The sequence below is a fragment of the Symphodus melops genome (genome assembly GCF_947650265.1).
Source record: "Symphodus melops genome assembly, chromosome: 1".
Lineage (NCBI taxonomy): Eukaryota > Metazoa > Chordata > Actinopteri > Labriformes > Labridae > Symphodus > Symphodus melops.
Window position 1 is genome coordinate 27936954 of NC_136691.1, and position 25854 is coordinate 27962807.

Below are 25854 nucleotides of genomic sequence, written 5' to 3' on the forward strand. Positions count from 1 at the left end.
TGCTCATTGCACTCTTAGTAATCACCAGAGAGGTGTCCTGCAGTTAGGGTCAAAGTTTCCAAAAGGCTTCTTAGTTTTTTGTTTTGTTTTTTTTTAATGTGAAGTCATCAGATAATGGCAGAAGTGGCCATTTCTGATTTAAACATTTTTTTTTATATATATAAAGCAGCAATAAAGAGTAAAATGGAGAGTGAACGCTCAGAGATTAAACCAGAGGCGTCAACACGCAGTTTATCATCACTACTCTACTACATTACCAGAGATGTACGTGAATCACCTCGGGCTGCAGTAAAATACATCACAGTAAAAAATAAATAAATAAATTTAAAAAAAAACAGGGAACTTGCAAATGTGTCTTAAATATTTGTAAAAACTTAATGACCCATGCTGTCAGTGTACTTGTTCCCCACAGCAATACAACATTTGATGAACTTGTTGGATGGCAGCTTTTAAAAAACAATGTGAAAATGTGTTGATATTGAAAGCATTACATGTAATCGACCTCCTGAATGTCAGGAAAGCTACGTTTAAAGGAAGAATGTGCGACTTCTTGATCCAGTAGATGTCTCCACTGAGCTCCGGCATGAAACCAAAAACAAACTGTTCGGTGACCACTTTGCTATTCTTAAGCATCGGCCCTCCTCCAGCGACGCGCCTCCAAGCCCTTTCAACTTGTGTCTACACAAAGGAGTCGTCACCTTAATAAAGCACCAGGCGTGAAGTGAAAGCGGAAGACAGAACTGTCATTGTGTTGAGCTGCGTTGTTGTGTTAGCAGGCTAAGGTTAGCACTCTTCAATTAGCTTGTAGCTTCACATTGCATGTTTATTTACAACCAGGATCTAATAACACTTATGTGATGTTCAAATAATTGTATTAATAAAATACTACTACTAATAATAATAATAAAAGTATGTTATTCTTATTTTCTCTAGTCTTTGACTGAAACAAGAGAATGAGCCGGGCCGTTCATGTACTCATGACGTAAACACGGCTCAGACATGATCACAGCCAGCAGCACTCGTGCGTCACACTCAGACATTCACACAGGATGTACCTGATGTCTGATATATTTAGGAGTAAAATGTTGCACATTCTGCCTTTAATGGTTGCATTTCTTCCATCCTGAAGTGCTGTCCCCTGGCCCCCACCTCGACCCAGTGATGTGCAGCTGTGGCTTCTGAGAACATATTGACTGACCGATCTCAGAAGAAGGCAGAATTTCAAAAAGGTTCCTGAAAACCGGAGGCTAAAACCATCCATCACCCTGGGCTGCTTCAAATGTAGACATAAAAAAAAGCTACCTTATGGATTGATCTTGGTGATCATGTAATGGATTTTGCCAGAGAGAGACTGACGGCTGTAATGGCTTTCTATTCCGGCGGGCTATTTAAGTATGTCAGTTGCGCCGGCTCTGCTTGGACTGCTCAATACATTTGCCAAAGGCTTCTTATACCTGCTGTTGGGGGACCGTATACTAAATTGACTCCAGAAGCACCTTAGGAAATGAGAGAAAGAAGCATCAGCAACTCCTGCAGGCAGAAAAATACTCCACCTTGATGTATTTTTCTTCATTTAATATTTACCTTGCACAAATGTTTAGTGGTTTTCTGCTCGTTTACTGAAGCTCTCCTTTCTCTTCACGCTTCAAAGAAAAAAAGACCACATTTCATGATTTACTCCCAGTTTGATGCAGAACGTTCATTGTGTTAACAGCAGAATAAATGAAGGCTGTTCTGCATTACAATGAATCAGTTACATATTAATAAAATGAAGAGCATGGCCAGAGGAGAACATTTCCTTTGCAAATGACTTCTTTCTTGGTTAAGTGGACGGTAACTTGTCATTTGCAGCTCCAGCTGAGGACAGAGCTCATCTTATAATTTACTCATCAATAAGCAAAGGGAAAGATCCCACTGTGAGCTTGGTTCTGGCACACTGTTTGTTTTACGTCTCTAAAAAATTCATCCACACTGATTCAAACCGACGATTGTGTGTGTCTTTTATACCAGCATGAAATGTTGACAGAGCGGTTTTATGGCACTTTTTCCTGAAGCTATGTCACAGAGAAGCATAAATATACGAAATAGACTTGAGATTGTCTCGCTCTTTTCTAGTCTCCTACTCAAAGTGCTTTAATAGTGCAGGTTACACTTCACACCTCGATGGTACGTAAAGTGACTAATCCCATTCATACACATTCACACGGGTTGAGTGTCTTGCCCAAGTACACCTCAGACGTGGCAGCAGGAGCTAGGGTTCAAACCCTCCGAACAACCCTCCTGTTGTACTCTACCACTGAGCCACAGCCCCTCTGATTACTTTGAACACTGTCTGTGAGGTCAAAGTAAGAAAATGGTCTTGAGTGTACACCATGTTAGGTTAAAGATCGGCATAGTCCCAGGATGACTGTGTTTCTAAATATGCAATAATCATAATGTTGGTTTAATTATGTAAATCTGTACTACACATGAACACACTGACATATGGGCTTTAATGTGGAGCCTGTTTGTACCATCTGTGAACATCTTGCACGATTCATTATCTCATTTATCCGTTTTTTTTCCCGTTTATTTATTTATCTTTCCATCTGACATCTGGACATCTCTGACAAAGTAAGAAAAGTATCCATGTATGTGAACTGGTCCCCAAAGAAGCCACCTACAGCTAGGGGGCCGTGACTTACGTCCATATACTGTGACTGATGCATCGAGTGTCTGTATGCGACCACGATCTCTGTGCACGTAATGAAACGGCTGCATTAAGTTTTCTGTTCGTCAGCATGTTGTTCTCCACTCTTTTGTGGATATTGTCATTCCGTTGAACTACACGTAGCATTGATATGAAGGCAAATATTCTCATTATAGCCTCAAAGATGTAACGATTTCTTCACCTCGTGATACGATATGTCACGTCTTCCCTCTGGAGACCCCCCCCCCCCCCGTCTGACAGGGGATATACTCCCGCTGTGAGGAGCAAGGTCTTCATTAATGTCATGTGAAGACGTTCATAGACGCAGCTGACAGATCCAGCTGTACCCTCAGACTCAAAAGATTCCAGGAGGCCTGTGGGCTGCCTGCGCTGTTTTCAGAGGTCTGCAACACCAACTCTCTAATTCCCTCGCAGGTTTTCTCTGGTGGCGGTCCACCGTGTCGGCATCCTTCTTACTAAATTAGGAGACCTGGGATATCTGCGAGCCAATCGAGCTTTGATATTTCATTAATTATAGAGCTGAAGAGGATCTGACGTCCCAGAGGAGAATATAATGCTAATCTCAAAAAATGCTAATTAGGCCCAACGGGTTAATTTCTTCAGCTTTATCAACTGTGTATTTGAATCAGTTGAAATGCTTCCACTGAAGAATGCTTAGAAATATTCAATATTGCAAATGTTGAAACAATTTCTTCATCGTCCTCCTTTGAAATGTAATTGGTTGTAATTGTAAACAATCGTCTTCACTGTAATAGTTTAATAAGCATGCTGCAGCATGTGTTCTTTCAGTGGAAGTTGACAGTGTCTCACAGGAAGAAGATACAGTAGATCCAGATATCTGGTAGTAAGCTCCTGAGCTCTAGGTTTCTCTGGACACCCAAAAAAGCCATTTTACATCATGAATAAATGTCATAAAATTTAAACGCCTGTTAGTTAGTGTCATCATGGGAACACACAGTACATGGGGATATTTTTGTTTTTCAAAAAGTTCTGTTGTGATTTTATGAACAATAAGTGTTATTCATAATGAGGCAGGTAGCTGACATGATTGACAGGTGGCCGTTTAAAAGCCGCCTCATCTCTCAGCCTGTCGTTAGCTTGACGGACAGTTAGCTTGAGACAGGATTTCCAGCACGTGGAGCCTCTGGAGCCCCCTGCAGGACCAGATGGCTGATTAATTTATATTTACAGTCGATGGTTAAGCCCAAGATTTTCCTTCCCGCTCTAACTGTGTTAAATGTTACTGAGTGATCACGCTGGATTACCGTTTGGTCTTTGTAGATAATATAATTACCTAAAGTGTCTTGACATAATAATTGTGAATTGGCGCTACAGAAATAAAGATGGATTGTTCTTTCACCTGGACACTCTCTTTTCTTTCAGCCGTTTTATTCCTTTTAATTCCCCCTCAGGTTTATGGAAGGATGCAGGGCGCTCGTCTCTGAGATGCAGAAAAGAACGAATGGCTCTCACCACTCACTCTGACTGATGAACAATGTCCCGACATGGCAGCCGACGGTTATGTATGGCCTGTCCTCCTATATGTGACACATTGAAATGATGGGCGTTACGCCGGGGAGTGATAGATTCTGCAGTGCAGCTGAAGCCGCTAAGGTTGAATTGTATTGTAAGGAATTCATCTCAAGGTTGGTCTGAAAGTAAAATTAAAGGGGTGTGGAGCCTGTATGTTTCAAGGTTGTGTTCACATTCCTTCTACTCCTACGGCCTTGTTTTGAAGCCGGTCCTCCATTTAAGGCCAACACGCACTAAATATGTCTTCATTAGACGCCATCAGCACTGATTAGTTGTTCACATTTGGAGGACTCGAGGGGATATAAAGGAAAACAAAAGAGTTCCTTGGACAGTCTTGTTAATCAGTTATTCAGAAGCTCAATGTGTTTAAATTTTAAATGATTTAACTGAGCAAATGTGAACACAGTCTTCAATGTCTTTATTTTGGGCCTTCATCTGAGAGAGAGGGGGCAGAGGACAGTTAGTTTTTATTATCTCCCTGAGGAGAGATTTGATTTGGACACAAGAGAATATAACAATCATCGACAGTATAGCACATCACAAAAAAAACACAACTTCATCTGAACAAACACACACACTTGTTTTGTTTTTTATTAATCCCCAAGGGGACTTGAACTTGCAACCCCTCCGTCTCCCAACCCGAGTGCCTACGGACTGAGCTACTGCCCCCCTTCCTATTCCCTTTATGAATTTCCCACACACACACACACACACACACACACACACACACACACACACACACACACACACACACACACACACACACACACACACACACACACACACACACACACACACACACACACACACACACACACACACACACACAGTATTTAATAATTTACTGGAGGCAGGTATGAGGGACAGTTTACATCTATTTAACTTTCAGGATTAAGTCAGAATAAGGAAGAGAGAGAGAGAGACAGAGAGAGAGAGAGAGAGTTGTGTACGTCACTCGGGTTGGACTTAAACCCGGGTTGGACTTAAACCCGGGTCACCCACTTTAAGGACTAAGGCCTCCGTACACGGGGCTACTGCCTGCACGTTTTTCAGTTGTATTGAATCGAAGCAGTTACATTTGACAACCTGTTAAAATAGCAGCAGCAGCGCCGGCGCCATATAAAGAGCGAGAGAAGGTCCGAGGGTCTAACTCGTCTGTCACGACAAAATGATGTGAACACCCAGATGTCTAAACACACCTCTCCCCTCTCTAAATCCAGACATGAAGAGCACTTTCATCCATTAAAAAACGATGACTGAGAGAAGCACACAGCTCTGCTGCTTCAGACTATAATACGCTTAAGCAGACATAATTTGCACCTGTCTCTTTCTGTCCATTTCTGAAGAGAACGGCGCTGCACTCAGGCAGAGGAGGAGGGACGGCACAGCTCAGAGTTCAGACCCTTTTCCAGCTCTCTGAACGACTCAGCTGTAACTCACATTGTCATCCTTTAAGGTAGAAAAGAGAAGCTGTGATATGTATTATTTTAATTTGCAGCGGAGGAGAGAAGGGGCTCTGCAGACGCTCCAGTGTCACTTGGATGGGCACTTAGAGCCTAATTGCTTGACTTGGACATTCTGCAGACCTGTCTTCAGATTCAGGAAGAACATATTTTTAGACGTCATCAATGGGGACTTCATGTTCATTTATCAGACCTGCAAGAACAGAGAATTTAGACCAAGGCTAAACGAAGATGCTTCATTATTACTGCCAGCTCCAGCCTCAGGGTTTGGACCACAGACGTTGGGCTTTTACACAGATGACACAGATTTTTCAGATTTTCTTCGATCCTTCAGGGCTGGGGTGCTCACACTTTCTCGGTATGGGAGCTGCTTATAAAATGACCCAGTCAAAATGATCCACCTAATATAAACGAGAGAGAGAGAGAGAGAGAGAGAGAGAGAGAGAGAGAGAGAATGACTCTGGTCTTTGTATGTAACTGGGTCCTGGTCTTCATGTCTCTCTCTTGTCTCGTCCTCTTTTGAATTTTTAAAATCAAACGTCCAAGTATGCTACGGAGTCATGATTATTGATTACTTTAACTGTAATGCCATGTTTAGTCACATTATCACCAACATAATATTATTGATAGATAATTCATACTGTGACTGAACATGGCCTGAAATATTCTGATTGATTGTATGTCCTTTCATTTACATCTCTATTGTCTGTTTCATCTGTCGGCTTGTTCACTGTGTTTCTCTTTCTCTGAGCTTATTACAGTTCTCACCTTTCTTCATCTTTACCTGATCATCCTCTGCCTTTCTTGCTGCTACAAATGATAACTTGATTGATGCAGCCTTTAAACACTACGTTATATATTTTAATATTCATTCAGCAAATACAGTCACATCGCGACCGTCCTTACTTTCGGTTTTAATGAAATTAAACTTACGGAGGCGCGGAGCACTGAGCCGTTGTTTTTTTCATAGTGAGGACGGACGATCGGCTGATGTCTACTTTATAATGCTTTGCGATCTACCCACACTGCCTTCGCGATCGACTGGTAGATGGTGATCGACGTATTGAGCACCCCTGCTTCAGGGTGTCAAAGCTTGCTCATCTCTGCTGATGGTCACCTTAAATCCACACTGCTGACATGTTATCTTACTGTGTTTGTGTTCCTGTTCATAGAAAACGACGCACTTATTGCTGGAAGTTTTCTACACACGGCTCAAATACAGACAAACAGCTGATCATGACTAACTGCACTCACACACTATGCTAAAGTGGCAAAAAAAGACTTATCTTAGGTACTACTTTTGTGTACTCATCTTTGTGCTGATTAGGATTAACGAGTTAAATGTCAAACGTAAACCAATAGGAATGATGACGTGTTTTTCACGGTCAGGAAGAAACATGCTTCCTGAGAAACCACCGCCGACTTTACTCCCCACAGCTATTTTTTGGGGAGCGCAGCGCTCATGTTTCAGATACAGACATTAAACACCAGAGTGAGCGGTGCCCCGCCGTGTGGTCACAAGAATCGTTTCATCTTTACCTCCATTCAAAAGGTATGTTAGCACATCGGATTAGGCTTAAACACACAGTGTTTAAATTCCACCCTGCAGGGGGCTCTCAATCAAAACAATTACATCAGGTGAAGGGAAGGCTGGCGGGGAATCATGGAAGTGATTCTCTGCTTCCCTCCACCACCACCTCTGATGAAAGGACACTCCGTTTCCATGGCAATGATAAACAAGCTGTCTGTCATGGCAGCACAGATTTCTCTGGTTATATTTGAGGTAACTCAACAGAGAATATACTGTATATAACAAAACTTTAGTCAGGTTTTAATGAAGAGACTTTGAGTAAACGTGATAACATTGTACTTATTATACATTGAACTTGTGTTGTAGCCCTTTTAAAGTGTTGACTATAAACTTCAGAGGTTACGAGACCACAGTGATGCATCTGTGTCGTTGAATGCATGCTGAGGGAATATTTCAAATCGTTGTCATATAAGGTCAAGATGTTCTGCTACATCTCCCCATCACTGCCTCTCTCTGCGTCTCCTTTAGGAGGAACACAAGCATAATAAAGCAGCCAATGCACAGGAGAGATATTAGACTAATGAAAAGCTCTCTCCTGCCTCGGCTGCCGGCCCATCGTGTGTGCGGCCCTGCGTCTACCATTACACTGCGTGACGCTTCACAGCACGGAGCCGTGAAATGGAATTCTGTTGGCAAAACAGTAAAGCACCCCGCGATGATCCTGCGTCACACACGCACACAAAAATGTGGAGGCAAACTGATGACTCAAAGTGTGATATTGTATGTGTTTATGTGTTCCTCGGCGTGTGTGGTGCAGGGCATTACTCGCCTTTCCAGACAGAGGACAGGAGATTTTTTCTGCTGGTATGAGGCCCCAGCATGATCTCGGCTTTTACAATGACATGAAAAGCTGCCGGGCATGGGCAGCAGGTCCGGGAACATCCTGACATTGAGCAGGGTGGGAAAGGTGATAAGTAGAAGGCCTGCCTTTGTAGAAGTCTGAGCACAAAGCGAAGCCCTGCTGTGACAGAGGCTGCAGCACACAGAGTGACACACCAAACAGAGCTCGGTTACAGTAAAGGTAGTCGTACTGTGATTCTCTACCCAATAAGAGGTCTCACTGTGCCCAAGGCTCCGAGCAACACCGAAGGAATCGAGCTTACACGAACTTAAACAAGCTTTTATGAGGGACAAATGAAACCCATGTTCAAGCCGCAGTCCCTGGTGAACGCTGCGTCACATCGAGATGAAGTCAGACCGAACTCGCAGTAAGTCAGTCTGAAGATCTCTTCTTTTACAGTCTGATGAGTAGAGATGCGCCGGAATGAACCATGGACAGAAACTCTTAGTGATTCTGATCATTTTAGGGACGTTCACATTGAATCCATTCCATTAAAATTTGTTAACCATCTCTTTTGTTTACTATACCACTGTTGGGGCCTTCCAAGTTAAACGCAGGCAAAACAAAGGACTCGGGCCTGTTCCCCTCTGAAAAGCCTGACTAGAGTACTCTCAGCCAGAACAAAGAGCTTTTTAGAAGACTCAAAGTCCCAGAAGCCTTTGCAGTACTTCACACCTACATGTGAAAAGAAGGGGGGACCCGAAAGCCCTCTCCTCTCATTGGAGGGGACTGAAGGTGCACCCCTCCCATGAAGTTATACAACTCCAGGACAACCAGTGTCCGCTCTCTTTCACACGTCCTCCCACGGCATCCGGAGATACTCCTCGACATCCTGTTTAAACAGCACGCTTCTCTTCGTTTGAAAGTTTTGGTGTGCAGGGAACTTTAACCCTAGTCGAAGACCGACACTCAGAATTCCGAGCTCAGATCAGTTACTTGAACGCCTCTCAACATAGAGCGTCTTTTACTACAGAATTGAAACGGTATTTAGTCATCGCAAAAGATTACGTTTTGTTTAGTCCTGCAAAGACGGGATATTCACGGAGATCACCTTGCTCGACGGAGGATACATCGGCTTCGCTTCAAGTGAGGCTTAGTTATAGGTCTGGGCAGTTAATTTAGAAAGTGTGTAATAACTGAGTTATTGTTGTAAAACTGTGATGTACCTGTTTTGTTAATGGGCTGCTGCGTCCAGAGGTTAAACGCTTACATTTCCTTATTTTATCTGTGTCCCCATTTTTTGTTATTTGTGAACGGTAGCGTTATAACCGACTAATAGCTTCATGATCAGGGTGACCAATGTAACGCTGTCTGATGGGAATTCGGCCATTGGACTCTGATAGTGGAGTTAGAACTCGAGTTGTACGTGAGATTCGGAGTGTGATCCAGACTCCTGGGACACGCTGTTTTTCTTTATATCTTCTTTCTTTCCTCTACTAATACACGTCCACCTACACACGTGGATGTATACCTGTTCATACGTGTAGTAGGTAGAGACTAGGTAGTTAACTAGGTCCCGCTAGAGACAGTAGGAGTCCAGGAAATCTGGGCTTAGTATATTATGTGACAACACGTGACCACACCGCCATCTTGTCCCCCCACTTTCTCTCTCTCCCTCACACACACTCACACACGTACACACACTTACACATACACACACGCACACACGGATGCATACACGCACCCACACATTGTTTAGTTAGAGATAGGGTTCAATTTTGTTATGTTATAATTTAAAGAGCAGTTGTTTGTGATTACTGTGGATTTACATTGTGACTGAAGGGCTTTGTGTTCGGATTTCACACCTTCAATTAAATACAGATTATTAATTATTGATGATATTTGTATTTAATTAACTAATTTTGAGACTGATATTTGTAATATTTTGGTTGTTCCCTGTTTACAGGGTGGTGCCCCGAGGTTTTATTAAACTCAGTTTAATAACAATTATTGATTTATAGTAATAATTAAATATACTTATTTTATAAACTAATTATTAGATTTATTTTGACAACTAAATTTTAAATCATAAAACCCAACCTAACCATTGGTCAGGTATTCGCTCCTGAAAACCCCAACAACACCGACGGTCACACGTGAAACCATTTTATACCAAAATGGGTAGTGCACTGACCACGAGGCTACCAGTGCCCCGGGATGAGTTGTTTTACAATATAAATGATATTGTCATTGTTGTTGTTGGTTTTATGTGTGAGGTTAAACAAAGCCGTAGTAAACAGTTCTTGTATGTATAGAGGAACATCAAAAAATAATAAATGAAATAAAAACTGTTCCAAAGAAACGTCTCTGAACTTTGCGCTGGCTTCACGCACAAACAGGAAGCAGCAACAACTGTCCAATGAAATCTTTTAAAGTGAAGTGTAAGAATTGTAACTTTGACTATATGAAAGTAGCTGTTCAATCCCGCCGGATATCGCCATGGAAACGATTTGTGAGCACTTGTTACAGTTCAGTCTGCTCTGAAACGAGGATCAACCGTATCGTATGATGGCAGTTTGCAGAAGAGAGAGAAATGCAGTTAAACTTAACCCAGTAAACTAAAAGTTACAGCTAACGCGAGAAACTTGATTCTGTGTTGATTTTTAGCCCCAAACAAACAACATGATGCGTCTCGTCTCTTTCCTGGCCTTGTCCTGTTCATTATGGTGTTTTTCAAACAGAATCATGCTACGGTCTCCTGTACATCATCTGTATCGCTCACTCTGAATCTTTTCTGGGGAAATTATCCAACACACTTCTGATAGGCATTAAAATCTAAATACAGACATCTCTATTATTCATTTGACGGTGTGGTTTTGAAGTTCACAGAGACAACAGCGTTATTCAATGTTTTCATCCAACCTTTACCTTACCAGGTAAAAACACGAGATCCTGACCGAGACAGCAGCATCAAAGTTTCCCACGAGAGACGAACAATAAAGAATTATTACATCAATCAACCAATCAGAAGTGTCAAGCAGAGAAACTTGAGCATACAGTCATACTGAAGTGTAGCTTGGATGAGTTTTATCTGAGCAGAAACCCAGTTTCACACTTTTATTTTCAGTCTGTTTCACTCCCACATAAAACCTCACTCTAAAATGCACATTACAGGAAACGAGAGGTGCCATGACTTTCAAAGTGACCTCACTGAGACGCACAAAATCTCAAGAAATGAAACTTTGGGGGAGCTGGTATCGCTCATTTGTTCAAGCAGGCGTCCCATGTACAGAGTCCAGTCCCAGGTTCCACTCCCAGTCCTGACGCTGTTTGGACTTCAGCTTGTATAATTACTTTCTAGACTACTTGTCACAAGTGTGTTGGCAAAAAAAGAGAGAGGAGGAGACATGCAGAAACAAAAGATTGATGAAACAAAAGGCAAAAACAAAATCTTCCTCAAAACTTAATCGAACATATCGAAAGGAAGAAAACACGGGACGCCACGAGGAATCACGACAGACAGGCAACCGCAACATCCGACGTAAATAGACACAGGTGAGGAATATCAGGCTAATCAAGACAGGAGGGGAAGAAATAAAAATAAGAATTTACTGAATAAAACACTAAACTAGACACATTACACACAGGGGAAACAAGCAACACTCATAATAATAATAATTAGAAAACCAAAGATCATTCAAAGCTCTGAAATACAAAACTAAACCATGACAGTACTAGACTACTCACTATTACCTCACAGGTCAAACCTTCAGACCATGAGAAGCAACTCATCCCAGTCATACACATGATACCCCGCTGACAAAGCCATTCAGTATTTTAACTTTAACTTTTCACATTATTTTAAATGTAGCCTTTGTGTGGAGTCTCAGCATATGTGTATTGTAATATGAATTTATTTGTTTTATTGCACTGTGCATGTATTCTGTGTTGACCTGCACGGAAACTGCAGATGGAAATTAGCTAACTGCTATAATCTGGTACAAAGCATCTTTTCTCTGTGAGATTAATGTTATTTTTGTACATGGTCCCTGACAAATAAACTAAACTAAACTAAGGACAGACTTAGAGTCAAGTGTCTTGTGCAAAGGCCACAGGACACGTCGCTGGGGATTGATTCCCTGAACTTCCGGTTAAGAATCGACCAGGTTTGATGCATTTCATGCCCCACTGTCTCCCCACATTCCCTGTCTCTCTCAGGCTGTCCTATCAGGAAAGCCCAAAATACAATCTGTAAAAAAAGAAAGAAATGTACTTTACACGTTTGAGGAATCAGATCAGACTCAAGTGTGTGCGTGAATATGAGATCAGTGAATTTACTTCACAATACGACCATCAACAGATTCACATCACCTTGATGAAGTCAAGTCTTCTCGCCAAGAGGGAAAAAAACTCCAGGCTTCCAGTCCTCACTTAAAAATAGTTTCATGTCAAGGGAAAGCACCGGCATGCTAATGCATCATCTCTTACCTTTCCAGGTCCAGACACTGCAGCCGCCGAGCTTCTGCTCTTTTGTAAAGAATTATCTGCAGTCAATTAATAAATGTCATCACGGCGCTCAGTCCCACAGGACATGGGGCAGAGGAGCCACTCCTGATAATGGAGGGATATCCATCATACTGTATGCGCCCAACAGGACGCACAAGCTGCAACCCCGACTCATGATGTGCACAAGCAAAGCAAGGGTGATCGATTATGAAGAGCAAATATGAAATTAATCATCATTGCACTTAAAATATGAAATTAATCTTGGAAGAACATCAGCTGGACATTTTGTAAAGAACACAATGCAAAGACTTGTAAAGGTCCAATGGAGCTCTTTTAGGTTTTTAGACGTACTGAACTATTTTGCATTGTACGCTTTTTAAAGTAAATAAGATCGGACTGCTGAGATGTGAGGACAAAAATCCAGCACACTGACTTGGTTTCATGGTGGTATGGCGGCGAGCAATAGTTGTGTGCACACCCACACGCTATCGTTTAACATACTACACACACAGATAGGCTGAAATACGCATTATTGAATGACCGCAGCGAGCACTGGTTTGGCCCTCCTTACATATACACACAATAGTGTTACACATTATTTATTTTATTTTCCTGTATCGATCCCCTGAGGTGTTTTTACTCAGGTGAACATGTAACACATGCATACTGTGGAAGTGCACTGATTGGGTCGGCACCGAAACACGAACCGGCGACCCTCCGGTTCCCACTCCATGTGCCTACAGACTGAGCCATAGCAGCCCCTTCACATAAGCAGACCTCGTCTAAACTCTGCATGCAGAGGGTGCTGAGGTTTCCAGGATGGCCTTTGCCTTCGGAGTGACTCTTATTTGGAAAATCACGACCCAGATCATCTTCCTATATCTCCCAGCCTGTTTTTGTTAATGATGCTGAGGTTACCAAATTAACATCCATTTATTTGCTTTGCATATCCAAGGTTGGGTTAGCGGAGGCACAACCCTCTCCATTTCAGAGGCGCTATCATACCAGACAGGATATATAACCCCTCCAGTGAATTCTGGGTCTACCCAAGTCTTCTCCCAGTTGAGCGTGCCCAGAAAGCCTCCAAAGGGAGATGAGCAGGAGGCCTCCTAATCAGAAGCCCAAACCAGCTCAACTGGCTCCTTTCGCAGCAACTAGACTCAGAGCTCCTCACCCGCTCTCTATGGCTGAGCCCAGCTGTCCTTTCAATCACTTCAACAGTATCTGTGATCGCATTCTATCAGTCACAAAGCTCATGACCACAGGTGAAGTTTGGAACGATCGATGGGTAGGTCGAGAGCTTTACCGTCAGGCTCCCTCTTCACCACAACAGTCCAACACAACGCCAGCATTACTGTTGTCGCTGAGCCAATCCGTCTGTCAATCTCACTCTCCATCCTCCCCTCACCAAACAGATCATCACAGGAAGTTAAAAGAGACCTGTGGGTACTTTATTCTGTGGCCTCCTAAAATCAGCGCTCTTTTCCCCCCAGCGCTCCAGTAATAGGCCGGTGGAATAAAAGTAATCTCTGTTCTCCCTGCTGATATCATTTCTTTGTGTTACTTTGTTTAGCCCCTCATGTCTAAGGTCACCATCACGATCTCTCTGGCTCTCACCCCGCTGCTGCAGAGACGCAATTAGGACTTCACATTGCCAATGTCGACACAAGAGAGGCACACAGGATGTCTTTGCCAAACAGCAGAGGGTTTACCAGAGTCTGCTGCTGCTGTCTCCATGTGGAAGCACAGTTCACCACATGTAAGGTGCAGGACACTGGTTATGACAAACTGTCTTTAAAAGAGCGCTTTGACCAGAGACAATCCCAGCAATGTGTCCAAAACAAACGAAGGACGCACCATCAATCACATGAGATTATCACATATCATCGGCAGGCTCAATAAGAGGTCTGACAGGTTGAGCCTCATGAAGTATTACTGACAGTCAGAACCGTGAATGATGAGTGAAGGTCCCACAGCTGCCAATGAGAAGGGACATTTGTAGGTGTGGGCATTATTAGGACTGGACTGGTGTTGACACTGAATCTTCCCCCCACTCTTAGACGAACTGCTCTTCATGATCTGCCTGACTGTGCTGCGTCAAACTCTCAGATCATCATTCCACTGACACCAAACACATCAGGGTGCAGAATGTTAACTTATGAACGAAGACACACCTCTCTCCCCTGATCGGAGGGCACGCAGGAGAACGTCATGAAAGAGCCTGGCAGAAGTCCTGTGTGACTACAATAAGCCAGAGACAAGACAGTAAAGGAATACATGGACAGTGGTGGCGACGGACATCTATATTACAACTCTCTGCACAGAGCATGGTAAATCGCACGTTTAACCTCTGGCTCTGTTGTTTACGTGAGGTGGAGCGTCCTCTGTCGAGCTCGATAACCTTAAAGATGCGCCATCATTTACATATCTTGTACTTCGAGCATGCTGAATCTAGGGTTAAGGTTAGGCTCTAACCTGAATTCAGTAAGGATGCATATTTGCCTCCACAATCAGGTGTCTCTCTTTCATCTCTTACTCACCCTGTCCTCTGTCATTCTGGAGCTGTGATTGGGTAATCTTCATGGCATGGCGTTCCTCCCTCATTTTCAGCCTATCATCGTTCTGCTTTCCTTTAAATATGATTCCCCTCCATCACCGCCATCCACATCAGCAGAATCATCATCCATTACTCACTCACCCAACCAGCCTCATCAAATCCTCAGCTTCACCACCACCAGGGTCTGGACTCCATGGGGGGGGGGGGGTATTCTAATGACGCTCAGAACGTCTTTCTCCAAACACAGAAACCTCCCCACAGAGTCCGATTATTCTTTGTAATAAATAATGTTCACTTGTCTCTCCTGATTGAACTGACTGTATGAAGCACAGAAAGCTCCCTACTAACTGGTTTATAATATTTAATATATAAATGACGAATTCATAATTTATAAAATCTAAATATAGAATCAGTGAGCGCATTATGGATGAACATGTTGATCAGTACTCAAGACATCGAGATCAACTTAGAGCTTTGTAGATCAAGAATCAAATGATTTGTTAATTCTTTATGAAAGCTTATTAGTGTAGTTATTATACATTACTTGAAGTTTCTAAAGCAGAAGCAGCTCATGACGATTATAGTTTAAGGTTTTATACTTTATGTTGAAAGTAATCCGTTATGCCTCTTTATTCTCACTTCTTTTTGTGCCTTTTCACTTCTGTTCAACGAGAATAAAAAAGGGCCTTCACTAGATCTGGATTCCTTCGCCACACATGCTCTTCAGCTCTGTTCTGGGTTTCAAACAGCACGTCTCCTTCCTGTGTCACATCAGGCACAAAGGAGCAGAGCAAAGGGAAGCTTTTCATGACAGCAGCTGAAAAGGGTGATCATCTAATTAGCTGAATAATGTCTTTAGACAGCGTTCATCTGGATGGCATTTTCAATCACGCTCTGATTCATGAAGTTACCGGCGAGTACTAAAAAAGGCTCTCAGGTCAGAGGAAGAGAGAGGTATAAATAAATGCTTTAAAGTCGAATTAACGCTATCGCAGAAACATCAAAAATAAGCAAAAACTACTGAAACAAAAGGTTTGTTTTCCTGGGACACTGTGTGGGCACACGCCATACAAAACACTGCCCACAAGGTTGAGATGAATACGTGTCGGTTTACATGGGAGTGTTGAGTAATCCACAGCGGTGCTGACCCCCAAAAAAAACTCAGATATTGTATCAAAAGCCAAAATGAGTTTCAAAAGAGAACATTTGAAGCATGAAAAGAAGGTAGTAGGAGGATGCCTTAGGCACGCGAAGAGCTGCAAAGATGCACAGCCACTATTTCTACTAGTGAAAAGACAAAGTGCAGGAATGTGTAGCACTTTACAGTCATTAAAGGGATGTTTCACTCATTTGCATTAAGCTTTGTATTATTAGAAACCTTGGAGGGCTTTTGAATCCCTCATTTTTCTCTGAGATGGGAAAGCTCCTTATTTCTTTCGGCGATGAGAACAGGAGCTCGGGCCGACTCGAGTTGGGGTTGACTGGTGGTGTGGGGGTTCTCATGTTTTATCTATGGACACAGACAGAGAGTCTGGGAATTTCTAAGATATTAATTCTTTCTGGATGAAATCTCAGAATCAGTTGAGGAAAAGTCTGTATGTTTTGCATTAAATGTATGGAAATAAGGCTGCATTCAGGGGCTCCTCAGGTGGTCCAAGTTTTAGATTTAGAAGAACTCTTACTGACTCAGACTCTTCTTATCAAAAGTTATATGTGAGCAAAAAGTTGATACGTGCATTAACAAAACACAAAACCGACTTGAGCAGGTGTTTCATGTGCATTTTACAACTCAGAAACTCGTTTTTCCAAAATGTCCGATACCATGTGAATGCACCATAAAATCCTTTGGTTACCATGTGGTGCTGTGCATTCTGGGAATTGTTGTCTTTCATCCAGTTGAGTCAAAAAGACACTTTCTGTCTTTTCTCGGTCAACAAGGCACCGATTTTAAAACTTACTTCACATTTCTACTACAGACCCGATGTCAACACAGTCTCATGTTCCAACGTCTGAAGTGTCCCTTTAACTGCTCTCCAGGTCACAAGAGAATCAGCACCCCTAAAGCCCAATAACAGGGGGCTACGTCAAAGAGCTCTGAACAGCCTGATCAAACTTTGAGCCATCATGAACACTGTTAAAGGCTTCGTGTGGAACAACTTGAAGACTTGTGCTTTGCTAATCAGTAAAAGAAAGATATTTGAGTCTGCCTGCTGTCCAGTCATCAGAGTTGTGTTAACATCATGCTGACATGGACAGGGCGGCCTTGTGTATCTAGCTGATTTTGTCAAAAAATGTTGCACATTCTTGCACACGTGTTGCACAATGTGTCATTGGGTCAGAACCTGAATGCTGCCAAATCGCAGAAGTTCGGGTCCAACTCACTGAACAGATGTCAACCCCAAGGTCAAAGACACCTTGAACAAATGTAGGCCCACTGGCAGGACCAAGAAGACCACCTGGCAGGACTAACACAGGGAGCTGAGGCTGGTGTTCAACACTCATCCATCACAACCTGTCCCTCAGCACTGCTTTGTCCCCGCAGGCACCATGTTGCACCATGTTTGAACAGCTGACCCAAGGCCAAACACTGGTAGTGCAACAGCAGAAACCATCAAGGTTGGCATATCGAAGGCCATACATCGATCATTTCATACAGCTGGAGGCCCTTCAGAGAAAGCAGCCTAAGTTACCGGATCACCATTGTGAATGGAAGGAGGCAAGACGTGACGCATAACACATGGTGAACGAGGCAACAGAGTCAGATACTTCGATGACAGAATTTGGCTTCATATCAATGTTATGTGTGGTTCGACAGGGTCACAATATCTACAATCGAGTGGAGGAGAACATCCTGGCGAACAGAAAATATAATGCAGAAGGACAAAATGTTTTCTGCTTCGTTCTGACATTAGCTCAACTTCAAAGATGTACAAAGGAGCTGGAAGGATCAATTCCAGGAACCAACTGGTTCAAAGGACTAATATGTAACTCTGACAGTTTGAAATGGGTACTGCAGTCCAAATTCAAAACATTGTAGGAGCTGTCTCACGCCTCCTCTTTAGTCAACACTTGACGCAGGTTGCCATGTGGTGGTCACTGAAGCTTCAGTGTTTAGCCAGCTCAGCATCGCAGGGTTTTTTTTTTTCTTTCCAGCATAAATACAACATTTTGTCAATAGAAAAGTTGCAATAAAGAAGTTTGAACACATCCAGCAGCAGTGGTCTGGTTGGTGGACTCCTTGGCGCTCAATTTGACCAAACAAAACTAATATAAGCACATGATAGCTGACACTATCAAAAAATACTGACATCTGGTTTCAAAGGGCGACTTCAGTCATCCAAGAGGCTTTCTGTCTGGAGCCTTATATCTGCTGGATTCTCTCAGACCTGATAAGAGACGAGGCTTCAACTTTCACTTGACTCTGATTCCACAAAAGCACACACTCCATGCTGTCACAGACAGACACCAATGTGGTGGAGATAATTTTCACACACACAAACAGCAGGCCTTATGGCTGCCGGGAGGATTGAAAAATGAAATGCTATCATAAAGCGGCCTAGTAAAAATCTCATCTGGTGCACACCATCTGTAAACAGAGAAATGAAGAAGTTCATGGAGCCGCTGCAGCTTGACACCTCTTCATTCTGAGTGTATTTATGCAGCGAGGTGCCAGGGTTACAACACAGAACCTTTATTTCAGTTTGCAGTAAAAAAGGTCAATGTAGGGACATTAGTTGGTATATTTTATTAATAGATGTGCATATTTTACCACAGTTTTCAGTGTTACAGCGATGACTGTCTTTACCCAGACAAACGTCGACCTGAGACTGGTTGAGTGTGTCGTGGCTGTGAAGAGCGGCAGGTCACAGGAAACACAACGACTGCATACAAACAAAACCCTCCTGCTTAGAAGTTGATGACGAGCTGTTGATGTGTTTATCAGGTTTTTGGTCTTTAGAGCATAATCGCAGTGAAATGATAAAATAATAAAGTCTTAATTCTTTCTGTGCCATAGCTGCGTTCGCTCTCTTCACCTCATCTTTATGACACTATCACCTTTATGAACTTTATGAAACTATCACCACCAGCACCGGCTGGGCGAACAGCCACATACGCAGGCACCTTGTGGTAGCTGGAGTTTAAGTGAAATAAAAGGACATTTAATGTATCAATCATTGCAGTGATGCTGCGTCATAACCAGCGTGAAACTCCTCATAGCAGCTTTAGCTACCTTCTTTACCTCCTGATGCAGCGAAGTCAACCCTCAAAGAACTGGATAAAGAAGGACGACACCCCCATATGATCCCCTCTACATGTGTTAAGAACCAATCAATGGAGGCGCCCTAAATGCATCAGGGCCTCTGCAGAAATCTGACGGATACAGTGGCTGGAAAAAGTCTGTAAGTACCGTTCATCCACACAGCAGCCAGGAGAAGTCAATGAGCTGCCGGGCTGATTGCTCACTACATTAAGCCTCTCAGGCAGGATACGTCGATGAATCTACTTGTTGAAATGTGAAGGTAATAATCTTGACAAAGCAAAGACATAACTCACAGATTTTACCTGCACAGTCCCCCAAATGACTGTGAGCCCACGGAGGGGCCAGTCACATAGTAACGGGGACTTTGCTTTTATTACGATCATCATTACTGTATATCACTTCTGAATGCACAGCCATTTGGTTTCATTTAAATGTAAATCTGGGCACTGAAGTATGCGCACATTGTCACCCGCAGCAGCCAGACTATGATGATTCATTCAGGGAAAATATAAGAGCCCTTTTTCCTCCTCTGAGGGAAAATAACAGATTTGACCTTTGTCTGTTTTCATGAAAGCCCCGTACACAGCCAAATAAAAAGAACTTGAGATATTTCTCTTTTTTTCGAGATACACAGCGGTGGGTACAGTTTTGTGTTTCCTTTGAACTGCCGTTCATCGCTTCTTTCTTCTTCTTTTTGTGCCCAGCACAAAGAAGAACATGGAGGTACAACCTGCTGTGCAAGGTCAAGGGTGAACATGAGGAGACTTGAAGAATCCACATGTGAAATGAGGAACAGAGGGACAAGCGTCCCAGGCCATGTGGCCATGGTCGCTTCAGCAACACTTCACACACAACTGTGCATCTATGAAGCTAGAAGATGATGTTAACCGCTAATGTTCGTCCACTGTCAGGGCCGACGCTGGCAGCACCATCCTTTAACATATCCATCATCCAATCATGTCGTGCATTTGACATTACAGCAGAGCATGTTAAAGGCAAATGAACTGGGGGAAATTCATAAATCACTCATATCACATATTCTCCATTTTCTTTTCTCAATGTACAGCTGCTGTCTCCATTCATTACCCATCACACGTCAATAACCAAATAAAACACCCAAACAGTGATGAGCAGGGATGGGACGATTCATTCAGTTCACGATATGATTCTCTCAGGATTTATTTTGAGAGATTCAGGAGGTGATTGAAGCTTGTCATCGTGGTGTCCATTAGATGCTGCATCCAGTTGGTTGTTCTATTTGCGTAGTTCTTGTTGCAGTATTTGCACACAGTTTTTGTCTTCCACTGCCATGATAACGTCGGCTTATTACATCCAACCTGCTCTGCTCTACAGCTGCTGGCGCTCACCATATTACTGCGATTCATTTTTTCAGACAACCGATTCGAACCTTGAAACCTTTTGATAGATTTTTAACAGCCTCAGGATTCATCTTTACATCCCTAGTTATGATATTATATGGACTTCATGGATTTCTCCGCCTTCACTGCTCATAAAGCTGTTTCTGTTTCATCGTCTCTCCCTCGTGGGGTTTGCGTGACTATTACTGTGCAACACGATAGAAAAGCCTTTTAAACGTTCCCCTGGGCAACGCCATGCTAACTGACACAGACCGTCTTCCTGACCCGCCACTCGAGTCTTGCTGAGTGCAGGGGAGCTCTGTCAAATCCCGCCGGACAAAGTGTCTGTTTGGTGCATTAAAGTAACCTCGTGAGGACGTGTTCGTGTTACTCCTATTGCATCCTTACTGGCTTTATGGAAACGGATGTGACTTTCAGGGAAATGGCTGGGAGGTGTAGTGTTGACCTGAGCTGAACGCACATCCTGAATTATCAGCATTTTGTTTCTTCATTTTTAAAGTTGAAGTTCATTTTAAACGTTTAACTCGTGGTAAATTTGAACAAGATTTTATTAACTGAAAAGTGTCCCATTTACCAGTGTGACCAGTATAACTGTGTAAAATGCTAAGACATGAGAATTTCCAGTAACCATTTTTAACGATTGCCGATTCCCTTACACATGTTTTTATTTTCACTGCTTCCTTTGGGGCAAGTTGTGCACAAATCCAACATGTAGCATGTTAAAACAGATCAAAGTTCAACAGGTGATTCCTTCTGCCCTGTGAAAAAAAGTCTTCTATGAATCAGCAGAGAAGTGTTCTGATATGACACAACAGATTATTTACAGATCTGCCAACACGGCCGATATGAGCCGATATCGATGTTACGCATCAACGCGTCCCTGTCTGTGTGCTGGGTGCTTGACGACTGATGACCGGCCGAGGTGAGAAGCACGACTCTCAACAACGATCAACGTGATAGGCTAAGAGCTCAACTGCTGATCCAGACGCTAGCATGGTGGAAACAGATTGTTCTAGTAAACACAGCAGCACAGAAACTGTGGCGTTTGTGGAGTTTGCTGAACGTGACAGAAGCTGTCACACAGGAAGACGGTCTGGGTGACGCCCCAAGGCAGACTGCCTCTCATAAACTGCTGTGATTATAAATATCTCCATCTGCGAGATGAATAAAGGATTATATTATCTTTTCTGATATTATCCATACTCAGATGAAATATCCAGAGTTAAAATGACAACAGCTCTAAAACAGGAGTTGTATCTGATTTTGAAGTCAAATACACACGACTTAAGTCACATGACGACTGACGGCACAGAGAAAAAAAAAGAGAGATATTGTGATGTATTTTCATGTAGGATTCTCAGAACAGTTTTTACAGGGAGAAGAGCAGGACGTCTCAAACACAATAACTGATGTGAGTTTGTTTCATTTAAATGGTTCAATTGCGAAGTCACACAAGCCAGTGGTTAAACGTGTGACATGCTACATTTGAAATAGCCCCTCCCACACACACACACACACACACATACACACACACATACACAGTTTACCAAGCTCTGCTTCACTGCAGGATGAGCTCACTAGAAAGTGTTGGCACGAGGAGATCACTCTTTCTATTTGATCAGAGTGTCTGATTTAAGAACTTCATCACACAGTAAAGAAGATGTGTGGTGACATGTCAGAATGTGATGGGTCGATTACAGCAAAAATCACCATGATTTTATCCTTCACTTGAAAAAACAGTATGGACAAAAAGCTGAACACAGCAAGCGACAGAGTACTCGTTTCATCTGGATCACGTTGTTTTCATGATTGTGGGAACACAATTGAAACTTGATTGATTGCTGAGACCTACAAAGTGCTTCCTGCCTCCACAGTTTTGGCAGACTGATGTGTTTGTACTATATGTCATAAAAACTCAGATCAACTGCCCTTTTACAAACTCTTTCATTTCCCCTCTAAAAGCAGAGGCGTGTGTGTTTCAACATAACCTTGAAGGACAGTTTGTGTAGAGAGTTATGAAGATGTGAAACAGAATCTGTACACATCTCCAACGTTCACATTACTCTACCAAAACTCCAGAGAGCACCTGAAATCAGACACCGTATATCCACTGCTGGGTTGTCTCTTCACTCTATCCAACAGGACTTTGCGCTCCGATCTTCAGAGACTGTCCGGCACAATGGAGTCTGAATGTTGCGACCTCAATTTGTGACTTCACTCAGCCGGCAGCACCGAGAGCTGCCTTACAGTCAGCTGAGAGCAAACGGCTCCAAAGGGCAAAACAGTAATATCACATCAGCTTCAAGCGGCATTACTGCATCCACCTCTGACCTGAAGTACATGAGCAAATCTGTTGTAGGCGACGGGCATAATGACCCTCTCTCAGGAGATATATCACAGCTACGATGGGCTTACTAAAAGCCTGGTCGATGAATTCATGCTTGAAATTTTTTATGATCACAGAATCAATTCTAAAATCTCTGTGCTTCACTCAAATGTAGCACGTGATGTGTATTTACTGCAAGTTCCTCACCTTTGTATTTAGCTCACAACATAACAAAAAAAGAAAGAAAATAAGGAGACTGATGGATGGTCCGCTCACACACCCGCCATTCAACTCTATTAACACCCACAAAATGTGTGAAATTTATATTCTGCCTGTGAAGCACATTGATTCATGGTTCCAAACCAATCAAGATGCACGCTACACACACGCACTCACACACACTTACGCGCACACAAGAACACACACTACACACCAAGGCTCTTTCTTTTTTTTAGAAGATAATAATCGTTTTTGGTGCATTGGCAATATTCTAAAATAAATGTCCCACATGAAGCAGTTCAGTCACTCCCAGAGAGAAAACGCGCTGCCATGCCTGTTGCACAGGTGTGCCCGTCGCGGAGTCTGGCCATGAATACAGCGCAGTCTGAGTAGCTACTGATGAACTTCAGACAGTGGGAATGGGATACAAGGAGACATTCAACATTACTCTGTGGGGAATACGGCAGCATATATTTAAGCGGTGGCTTGAATCACTCGCAGAAGCTCCGCTGCGCATCGGGGAAGAGAAACCCACCAACAGTGAGCAGAAGTCAAGGGATGAATCCAAACCCCGATTAAATGCCGTGCACAATGTAGGAATTATAACTCTTGCAAACCTTCAGATGGAGAAAACTCAATCTTTTCAAGAACGTGAAGTGGTGCGTAACCACGAGGACGGCACGAGAAGTATGCGTCTTAAACGCAGTGTATTAAAGCGTTTCAAAGCCAGTGACACCGAAAGTAGCCACGCATGCACACGCAAACAGTGCTTACCTTTAGAGATCACGAACACTGTGCAGTAAACGAGGAGCAGGAGGCCCGTCATGCAGATGTATCGTCCTTTCCGAAGCGCACCCATGCCCGCTCGTAGCCCTCCACGGATACGCTATCGGGATGGAGGTGTTCCGGATCTCTGGTGCATCCTCTCACCTCCTCCTCCGAATTGGACTGGCGGCGGAAACTCCTCCAGCAAACCAGGGGAGGGCACAGAATTGCGGAGGAGAGGGAGGGGTGAAAAACGACCGGGCTGGGCAGTTGATCGGAAGGGAAGAAGCATCTTCGCTTCACTTTTGCCTTGTGTGTGTGTCCGCAGCATGCAAGGCTTGCGCACAGAGTTTACACCCCCGCCCCCTCCTGCAAACCAATGACACCGACAGAGAGAGAAAGGTGGAGAGGAGGACGAACCTTTTTCACTGCTGTCATCAGAAGTTTAACACAATATGAAGATGAGTATCGACCAAAAGAGGAAAACACACATAGCCTCGGAGTTTCGATTTATTATTTTATTCAATATACAGTGAGAAGAGACATTCAGCCAATATGTGGTCAGATTATTCCCTTAATCATACTGAAACACGCGCGCGCGCACACACTGCCAAATCCATTTCTCAGAAGGGTTTCTTGGCGTTCTTGTTCTGTTGTGAAGTCAAACTTCTAAACTTCCAAATCTGTTTAGTTTTATTTTAGGAGCAGGGGGAGTTGAGGATATCTGCACAGATTATAACAGTGTGTGTACTTTGGGGAAGTGTTCAGGTTAAAACTCATCTCATGATATATTAATATCTATAATGTCACACATTTAGAATTTAGAAAAGAGCTCAGATTCAAACCAATTATTATTTCATATCAGTTCTCTGACTATAAGAAGACAACACAGCTGATATTGTGGTAATTACTGTAAGTTTTTATTCACATGCTCCAAAGTTTGTGTCATGGTTTGGTTTTGTTCTGTTTTTGATCCTGTTTTAGTTTTCATTATTTCTCGTGTTCTGTGTATGTATGAGTCCTAGTGTGGTTTACTTTAATCCTTAGTGTGTTTCTCTGTATCCTTGTGTCCTCCTATGTTGTCTGTAGGCTTGTTTTCCTGTTACTTGTGTTTCAGGTTCTTAGTTTGGTGTTTAATGTTTCCTAGTCTTGTTTTAAGTGTTTCCTTTAAGTGTTTTATTTTGTAATATCTTGTTTTAGTTCATGTCTTTTCATTGTCAGGTTTTACTTTGTACCTGTCCTCAGTGTTCTGGTCTTGTGTTCTTTGTTCCTTGTGTCTCGTAAGTCTCACCTGCGTCGGATTACCCCATGTCTATTTAGTCTCTGTGTTTGCCTCAGTTTCTTGTCGGTTCATTATCATTGTCTTTCGTATGTCGTTGTGTCTTTGGTTGCTGCTTCTCCCTGCTCCCTGTGTTTTCGCCTCCTGGTTTTTGGATTTTGTTTTTTCTAAGTAAGTTTTTGTTTTTGCCTTTTTGTTAAAATAAATTATTGGTTATTCTGCACTTGGGTCCTCCTCTCCTGTTTCCTACCCGGAACGTGACAGTTTGGTCCTTATAATCATGAAACATGGGACATCATGGAAAACTGTCCGTTGTGCCAATGGGTGGTATATATAATGTATATACAGTATAACTTCTTCATTAAAAGATGATTTTCATTTTGCATATCAGATGTGACGTTGACTTTTTGTCTTTGGCGCTTGAGCTTTACATGGAGATATCCCAAATGTCTGCAGTATCCCCCGTGGAGTCCAGACCCTGGGG

The 25854-nt window shown here is 42.9% G+C and overlaps 1 protein-coding gene across 2 annotated transcripts in view; it reads right to left on the minus strand.

The window, feature by feature from the left end:
• unc5db (unc-5 netrin receptor Db) overlaps positions 1-24426 on the minus strand; it is a 143095-nt gene extending 118669 nt beyond the window's left edge. For both annotated transcript variants that reach the window (XM_079353504.1, XM_079353503.1), the window contains exon 1: positions 24101-24426. In XM_079353504.1, coding sequence (XP_079209630.1) covers positions 24101-24185 — 85 coding nt within the window. In that variant the 5' untranslated portion in view covers positions 24186-24426. The remainder of the gene's footprint in view (positions 1-24100) is intronic.
• Positions 24427-25854: the final 1428 nt, after the last annotated feature.